The sequence below is a fragment of the Octopus bimaculoides genome, chromosome 15 (genome assembly GCF_046866305.1).
Source record: "Octopus bimaculoides isolate indiv1 chromosome 15, ASM4686630v1, whole genome shotgun sequence".
Classification (NCBI taxonomy): domain Eukaryota; kingdom Metazoa; phylum Mollusca; class Cephalopoda; order Octopoda; family Octopodidae; genus Octopus; species Octopus bimaculoides.
The window spans coordinates 21,337,300-21,347,299 of NC_142942.1; the positions used below are offsets into that span (position 1 = coordinate 21,337,300).

The 10,000-nt window shown below is 35.4% G+C and overlaps 1 protein-coding gene across 1 annotated transcript in view; it reads left to right on the top strand.

Moving 5' to 3' along the window:
* The window catches only part of LOC106869153 (DNA-binding protein RFX6), a 110,733-nt gene that overhangs the window by 81,803 nt on the left and 18,930 nt on the right, over window positions 1-10,000 (top strand). The window contains exons 9-10 of the mRNA XM_089363511.1: window positions 7,571-7,684; window positions 9,186-9,235. Of these exons, the coding sequence (XP_089219637.1) occupies window positions 7,571-7,684; window positions 9,186-9,235 (164 nt within the window). The remainder of the gene's footprint in view (window positions 1-7,570; window positions 7,685-9,185; window positions 9,236-10,000) is intronic.

Below are 10,000 nucleotides of genomic sequence, written 5' to 3' on the forward strand. Positions count from 1 at the left end.
TAATTAAGTAGAACGATGAAACATGAAATGAAACTTAATCTCAGGTAATTGGAACATCAGAAAATATTATTAACAGGTTCTGGTTGCCTGCTGGGGAAAAACTGTATATTTTGATTTAGCCTTTTTCCTTAGCTTGTGTCAGTCACCGGACTGCAGCCATGCTGGAGCACCACCTTGAAGGGTTTAATTGAACCAGTCGACCCCATGACTTTTTCTATCGACTCCTTTTTTTGCCAAAACACTAATTTACGCGAACATAAACAAAATAACACCGGTTATCAGCCTCCCAATCAAAGGGGAGTGTGAGCCTACTTGCCTAGCCAGCAGGGTGGCATCATTCGAAAGCTAAAACAATGCAAAGCGCACTGAGACCAGCGATATATAACAATATCCGTTAATCTGGTAGATCACGTGGTATATGTGTGCGTATGTGTGTACGCGCGTGCGTGTGCGTGTGTGCGTGCATGTGTTTGTGTGTGTATGCGTGTGTGTGTGTGTGTGTGTTTGTGTGTGTGTGTGTGTGTGTGTGTGTGTGTGTGTGTGTGTGTGTATGTGTAACGAGCTTCCGCTCAGTTTCCGAGTACCACTTTCACTCACATGGCTTTGATCGAACCGGAGCTACTGTAGAAAACATTTGCCCGAGGTGCCACGCAGTGGGACCGAACCCTTAACCATGTGGTTGCAAAGCGAGCTTCTTAACCATACACTCATGCTCGTGTCTATAAACTCTAACATCCTGAAAGGCATTTAAGTTCTGTGCTGTCTGTACGGAATGTTTTATGATAATCAACCAAAGATTGGTTATCGAGATCGCTTGAACATTAAAGATTAAATTATGTTCGTAGGTGAAGCAAGTTTTTTTGGGTGTCAACGGGAAATAAACAACGTCTATTATTTCTCTGTCGTTTCTAACAGAAAATCAAAATTTACTCATCAAGACAGTGACGTTTCATTATAGTTTAATTATCGTAAATCTCCAATTCTAGTCTTAGAAGAATAAAGTCTGGAACCGAAAAAAAAATGGTGAATGAGTCCCGGTCGTTAATAAAATATCTAAAAACGATTACAGAATGGAAAACTCATGTTAGCTATTCAAAAACACCCGTAGATTGTTAACTGGTAAGATTATGCAAAAGTGTAATGATGTCAGTGACCAGGTCGCAGTTCGTGCGTCGAAAATGTTGATACCATGTAACAAATAATAAATACTCAAGTGAAGTTGACGGCTTTTGCATGTTTTTGAATGTCTAGCAATGTGTCTTCCACAATATAATCGTTTTAGTTTCAACAGACGATCTCAGTTCAAATTATGTGCCAGGAAAGTACACCTTCGAAATATCTAAAGAGGAATTCGTAAAATACTGGTAAAGTTGATTACAGCAATGAGCGAAAAATCTAACGTTTTGGATTATTGTCATTCATCAGAGAGTAGAGAAAGGTGAAGATGTTAATCTAACTGTTGGTAATGGCTTACAAACTTATCCAAACCTATCCATTCTCAAAACTTTTCGTCATGGGGCTTTTTCTTGGATTCTGTCTTCTGTTTACTATAAATATTCAGGTCATCTCTATATTTCTTGAAACTGTGAATATGCATCCAGAAAATTTCCATCAACCCCATTGCACAGCTGGTACTTATGCTATCGACTCCGAAAGATTGAAAGGCAATGTTGACCTCGGCGGAATTTGAACTCAAGATGTAATGACGGACGAAATGTCGCTTAGCGTTTTACTCGGCACGTTAACGATTCTGTCAGTTCGCCGCCTCTGCCTTGTTATATATTGTGTTGCGTTGATTCTGTTTGGGGATTATGGATTATATTGATTTCAAATTTTAGCACAAGGCCAGCACTTTAGGGGAGAAAGTAGGGTGATTACATCTGGTTCAACTGCTACTTATTTTATCAAATCAGAAAGGATGAAAGGCAAAGTGGACCTCGGCGGATTTTGAACTGATAACGTAATGACGGACGAAATGCTGCTAAGCATTTTATCCGTCGTGCTAACGATTCTGCCAGGTCGGCGTCTTTGCCTTGCTATCTCCGCATTCGCTAAGATGGAACAACTGCAATAGTCATCGTCGGCATCGATGGAGATCCATGTACGTTTACTATAAGAAGCAAAAACAATGCATGTAAGTCACCTGAACAAAACTACCTGTACAACATGACAACTTGTTGCTAAAATAGACTCAAGATGGACAGAGACCAAAGACGTGGAATTATGTAAGTTCCACGGTTTTTGGCGCTCTTGTCTTCTGATCGACAGTTGGAATCTCCAAGATTTGTTTCACTTATTTTTATTTTACGTTATTTATTTTTTTTTTGTATTTTTTTTTTCAATTTGTATATTTGTTCCGGGTAGGTAGGCTGACAGAGATCAATAACGTGATTAGTGTAAGGTAATTTACTTTCAAGCTGAATCGATTTTTTTTATTTATTTGGTTAATAGGGTCTGAGAGCTATCGATTTGCCTCCCTTACTCAGTGAGCGAGGCAGACACGCATAGATATATACATATACATATACACACATACATATATATATATATATATATATATATATATATATATATATATACACGCACGCACGCACACGCACACACACACTCACACACACAGATATATATCTACACCATCTCAGGCACAATCATCACAGTACAGTACACACGGTTCTTAATTTAATCGCCAAAATATTGTTTCCGCCTAAACAAAACTAAGTCGCCGTCAAGATGTCTGTTTAATTATTTTGCGAGATTACTTGCCAGCTGAATACAAATATTGATGAGATTTCACGATAGGACACACAGACAAACAGTCAAACGGACAGACTGATTGACAACAGACAAACGGTTAGATGGAGATATATATAGACAGATTGGCAGAAAGGTAGATAAAGAGATATACAGATAAACAGAGAGATAAATAGCTGACTGTTTAAATATCAGGTTAGCTAATGAGGGAACCAGATAGATAGATAGATAGATAGATAGATAGATAGATAGATAGATAGATAGATAGATAGATAGATAGATAGATGGATGGATGGATGGATGGATAGACAGACGGACGGACGGACGGACGGACGGACGGACGGACGGACGGACGGACGGACGGACAGACAGACAAACAGACAGACGGACAGATTGGCAGCTAGATAGATAGATAGATAGATAGATAGATAGATAGATAGATAGATAGATAGATAGATAGATCAATTAAATGAGTGATTGATTTTCTTCAGAAGTATTCTACTAAAGCAAGTTTCAGTTTAAAATCAGTGAAAACTCGCGTTGTAAAGTTTGCAACAGATCCGACTCTCAGTTCGATCCGACTCTCAGATTAAAAGATTTTAAAGTCTGTGAATTTGTGGAAATCAAAGTCTGCAAGAGGACTCAATGTTAAAGTGGCACTAACTCGTTGTTGTTTGGCCTTAGATCAATCCTAATCAAACAGATCGATAATCAAAGGTCTTTCCAGCCATGGGTGTCCCAGAATTAGCATAAACTTTTGTTCTTTCTCTAAGACGTTATGGTGTGGATTCAGGGAGTTTTGGGTTTCCTTATCTTGCCTTTGGTTCTTCTTGCCTCCGATGAGGGACTATTTCCGAAACGTTATCACTTTTACTTTATAGCGTTTATTCTTTCCTTGAGCGCCAGACTAATACTATTAACTGTGAACTTGCCTTGTATTTTTTGTTGTTCTTGTTATTTGCATTTGTTTTAATATATATATATATGTGTATATATATATATATATATATATATATATATATATATATATATATATATATATATATATATATGTATATATATATATATATATATATATATATATATATATATATATATATATATATATATATATATATATATATACACATACATACATAAAGAAAGAAAGAAAGAAAGAAATATTTCACGTTACCTGGATCTGCATTTGCTATCTAGGAAGGAAGCTATGCAGTAGACAACGCACGCACGCACGCACGCACACACATAAGCACACACACACACAGCTGTCCTTAAAGCAATGCAAATAAAGTTAGTAATAGGTTTTTAAACAGTTCGATACACAGATCAATTAAGAAACGATAAAGAAACACGTGTTTAATCCTTATAAAACAAGAGATTGGGTTTTGTTTCGAGCTTGAAGCGAAAATAATGAGATGTGCTCAGGTAAAATATGTGTTTTTGAAAAGGTGAGCGGTAAAAGAAAGAAGTAAAAATATTTGCTCACCTTTAATTCGCGTTTTGCTAGGAATTAATACCACACCTGTTCTGTGGATTAGCATTGTACATATTTACTTTATAATGCACACTAAGTCTTATGAAACGTATTTCTCTATGAACTGCCTCGGTGGCTTAGGTGGATTTAGCCATTGTAGGATTAACACGCGAATATCTTATATATTTACGTTTATGTAAATGTAGGTGCGTATGTCTGAGTATACGTACGTATGTGTGTGAACAGGGTATATATATATATATATATATATATATATATATATATATATATATATAATCCGAAAAGTTTTGTTCTTGAATTTATACGTGTGGCGGTATCTAAGCTGCCTTTCCAGATGAGCCATCTTTCCATATCATAAAGACCGCACTTTCCACTGCCGTTGGTGTAGGGTTTACACTTGGCTAAGATCTTCCAATGGATGTTGCAACTGACACCTCTATCTTTTAAGGACCATTCAGTCTAAATACACACCGAACAACCTGCTAAGAATGGACCGGCTTCTTGCCCAAATGTGGCGCCTTACCAAATGTAGTTTGTGTATCTGACAGTTTAGCCACTTTAAGTAAAATCTTGGCGGCTTCTTGCCAAGAATTTGAGGTAAATTGTATGTATGTATGTGTATGTGTGCATATGTGAGTATGTGTGTACACGTGTGTGTATGTGTGTACACGCGTGTGTATGTGTGTACACGTGTGTGCATATATGTGTGTGCATGTGTGTGCATGTGTGTGTATGTGTATGCATTTGTGTGTGCATGTGTGTGCATGTGTATGTATGTGTATGCATTTGTGTGTGCATGTGTGTGTATGTGCATGTATTTGTGTATATGTGTGTGCATGTGTGTATGTGTATGCATGTGTGTGCATGTGTGTGTATGTGTGTATGCGTGTGCATATGTGTGTCTATGCGTGTGCATGTGTGCATGTGTGCATGTGTACATGTATATCTATGTGTGTATGTGTGTGCATGCGTATGCATGGGTGTGTATGTGTATGTATGTGTGTGTGTGTGTGAACATGTCACCTAACTCTTACTGTTACTCCATTATAAAAAAGCAAAAAGAAAATATATAGAAAAAGAAACTTATCTAACAACACATTTACAAAAACGGAAGGATTTGCTGCTACCGGGCTTCCTGAATGAAATAATATAAAACAGATAGGATTTAGAAGACCATAAATTTTCATTCGTGTCAATTAATCCCGCGTAACAACATCCACACTTAGATAAACTCTCCTCAGATCTCCGCCGCCATATTGTGCACACAATCTGTTTTATTTACTTAAACTCTCAATGAAAAGACAGGATCTACATTTCTCATGACTGAAATAAATTTGAACCCGATATTAATTGAATAAAATGCAATAAATTACTTTTAAAATATTGTCATTACGTAGACTAAGGCTGAAGACAAATGGCTGCCAGCTCTCCTTCGTCCATTAGTGAACTGAAATTAAAAGCGGTTTTCAAAGAAATAAATGTCTTCTTGTTTTGTGATTCCAGGCTTCTCTGCGTCTGCATTCTCTTTCGATTAAACCAGTTTGGTTTTATTAGATTTGATATTTTATATTTCATCTGTTTATATATCGATGTTTGTGTGTATACGTATTTATGTGAAACTACTATATTTGTGTGTGTGTATGTGTATGTGCGTTGTGTGTGTGTGTGTGTTGTGTGTGGTATTCCTCTTTTGCTGGCTTACATTTATATTTTCAGTTCATAATATACATCAAAGATCCATTCTCTGTTTTCATTTAGCTTGTCACATACACATACATGCATATTTACACATACATACGCACATATATATATATATATATATATATATATATACATACACACACACACACACACACACACACACACACACACACACACACACACACACACATATATATATATATATATATATATATATATATATATGCATTTGTATAACGGTTGTAAAGTTCCATAAGTGCACCAAAAACTTTGTACTTATCAACTCGTAACACATGTAATTTTAAAACTGCTGTATACATACATACAGACACATACATATATGTGTGGTGTGTGTGTATACACACACGTGCACAAACACACATACATACATATATATATATATATATATATATATATATATATATATATATATATATATATATATATATATATATATATATATATATATATATATATATATATATATATATATACGTATATATATATATATATATATATATATACGTATATATATATATATATATATATATATATATATATATATATATATATATATATATATATATATATATATATATATATATATATATATATATATATATATGGGAAGGTGGTGAACCAGTTGTTTGGGCAATCGATGGTCCTGTATTTGACGACATTGTCAGCCTAGTGAAGCTGAAATCGTGCAACCCTGGTGTTTTGCAACATGAAATATGAACTTGATCGAACACACCGATATCTCTCAGCGCGTTCTCCCCTCACTGGATCTGTTCAATTTTCCTCATACATCACTGCTTGTATATTTATAGCTTTCACATATGACACTTACATCTTCCCAGGTTTCCGAATCCTAAGGAAGGACAGCTACATCAACAGCCTCATGTATCAATTTGTGTTAGACCTACTCATAAATAATTCCATTCTTTGAAAGACACTACTACGAAACTGGGATGCTTTTACGTTTTCCACCATTTTTCTATCTACTTCTAATGGCTAAATTAGGTTCTAGCTTGGAGAGCAAAGCCTAAAACTCTTGTGTTACTTATGTTAAGAGTTAGACTCAACCTCTCATTTGGTTGTAGGAAAATGTCGATAATAATCTATAGTTTTTTGGTGATGTCATGCTAATAATAGCACTCACTGCAGACTGAGGTTCGATTACTAAGAGAGCCGTGTTCATTCATTTGGCACGGTGTCTGCCAGAGTTGAGTACCTTGCTGGTACACACACATACACACACACACATACAAACATGGGTCTAGATACATCAATCCATATAATGCGAAAAACACTTTCATATTTACAAAAAAAAAAACTTATCCATTTTCCATAAAAATAAATTCAAAATTAAAATTCAATATTAGACTGATGAGATCAATAAAATCGAAATACATATATGTAGAATAAAAATGCTGGATAGTCACAACAAGAACGCTTTTTCTCACATGTCACTTGACCTACCATTAAATAATAATAATAATAATAATAATAATAATAATAATAATAATAATAATAATAATAATAATAATAATAATAATAATAATAATAACAACAGCAACAACAATAACAGTTGTATATCAAGGAACCTGTCTTCTCTTTCAGATTCAAAACTTTCTGCTCCATTTTTGGCAAGGTCTCCCCGACCACCTCCTGCCGCTTGTTAAAAACCAAGTCATTGTCGACATCATTTGCATATGTGATTCCATTCTTTATAAGGTAAGTCTCTGGTATTTCATCCATGGTATAGTGGTGTTTATTAACACATGTATATGCATGTGTATGCATGTGTATATATGTAAATATATTATTCAAAACAGTTTAATTCAGATTCCGTGCTACTTCAAGTTTCGAAGGCCCTAACGAAGCCTTTGTCGTCCGGCTGGTAACTCCCAATAATTGTGTTGAGTGCCCTTTCTTTCGTTTGTCCACTCACTCATATATGTGTGTGCGTGCGCGCGCGTATTATTTATAATATATTTTTAATGTGTTAACCAGAGGAGGAATTAGAGCGCAAATTATCCTTTCCTGTCCCTGTGAGACAGTTGATGGGCGGTGGGGAATGTTATCGCTCAGAGAAATCCCTTTCCGTATCCTTGTAGCATTGTTGACTATGTCAAAGATACTTTAGGGCCAAGTGATGGATTAGGATCTAGACACTTGACCAGAATAGACCCCAGTCAAAATTCCCAAAACAGCCAGGTGACAGTATTAAACCCGATGAGTTGTCTACCCAAAAACAATAACGCCAATCTCTCTTTCTTTCACACTTCTTTTCTTTGCTACGACGCGCTTCGGTGCAGTTTCCGTCTACCAAATTCCACTCGCAAAACTCAAGTCAACAGGAGTCTATGATAGAAAATATTTGCACAAGGTCTGCGCTGCGGGATTGAACTCGTGTTCAAAGCGAAATTCTTAACCACATATATGTGACTACTGATTGTAATTGTTTTAGTAAATTAAAATGTTATCAATGCGCTAAATATTGCGATATACCTGTAACAATAAGCGTTGTTCTTATAGGAAACCAGATAAAAATTGGTAAATACCAAAAAATCCTAGTCGACCTTCCGCAATCTTGAAGAATTTAGAGAATGATATTGGCCATCGCATCACTAGCTTTCATCAGTTGAAAACCTTTTTAAAACATCTTCAAAAACAGTGGATTCTTTATATACCTTATATATCACCTAATAACACTTCGCAAAACCATAAAAGGGCAATATCAATTGGTATAATCCCCCTTACACCCTAAATGTAGAATTGGATATCGCCAAAACTTACACCTACTACAGAGGTACATGCAATTTTTATTTCGGCTCTCTTCGCTCCGAATTTGAATCCTGTCGAAGTCAGTTTTGCTTTTCATTCTTTTGGGAATCGATACAATTTCCAAGAAGATGGATAGGAGAGATAGTTAAAGTGTCAGGTGTGGGGGTACCTTACTGAATCTCTCCTGCCTTTCGACGTTCTGAGTTTTGGGGTAGCATATTTTATCCATGGCCTGGTTTAACAGCACCTGCTGGTTCTTGACGACCTTGAACGAAGTCCACTCTATCACATGCATTCAAGTCGGGTCTTTCTCTTCTACCTGGCAGTCTCGACGGCCACGAAAAAAACAGTTATTACCTCTGCCCTCCTTTTCATGACTAAGCAGAAAAACAAATGAAATCCTAAAATCTGTAACATTACAGAAATCATTCTTGTATCTATTTAACAGGTCTTGATCGAAGTTCTGATCCCAGCAACGATGCAAGAAATGCCAGAGGTGTAAGTTGTTCTTCCAACTAAATTTTATTTCTAATGTATGAAAGGAAGTATTTTCATTTCAATAATATTGGGATTTTTTTCTGCAAAAATAAAGACAATTATTGCATGGGAGTACAATAATTACTTCCCTTTTCCCTGCCATCTTCAATGCCATTTTCATTCTAATAATCTACATATTTTCTGTCGATTATATTCCGTTAAGTTTTTGCCTTAATACAAGGGTACCATAGCGCTCTTACATAGCCTGAAGCCACCTTTTATGGCAGCCTTGGACATTTTACTTCATGTAAACAGCATGAAAAGCAGAATTCTTTATTTTCATGAAAAATAGCTACAATTTTTTTTTTTTTTTAAGACTTTGCTACAGTGCTGTGAATATTCAGTTATATAACATTTATTAAAGTGGTCAGATTCTGCAGAACCACGATAACTCTCTTACACAGTCTGTATTTTGCTTAAAGCTAAGCAATTGGATTCTTCTATAAAGATTTTAGTGTATTTCAATGCATGGGAACGGAGGAAGCAGACTTTATTGTATTTATCAAGACATAAAAAATTTCACTGTTTTTAAAAAATTGTTTCCGTAATGTAAATACGCAATGTGCATTACAATCATATGTATGTAGTTTTTGTTTGTATCTGTTTCTAATAAAGACAATTAATGGGAGTACAATAATTACTTTTTTTCCCTGCCATCTTTAATGCTATTTTCATTCTAATGATCTGAATATTCTGCCAATTATTTTTTGTTAAGTTTTGCCATGA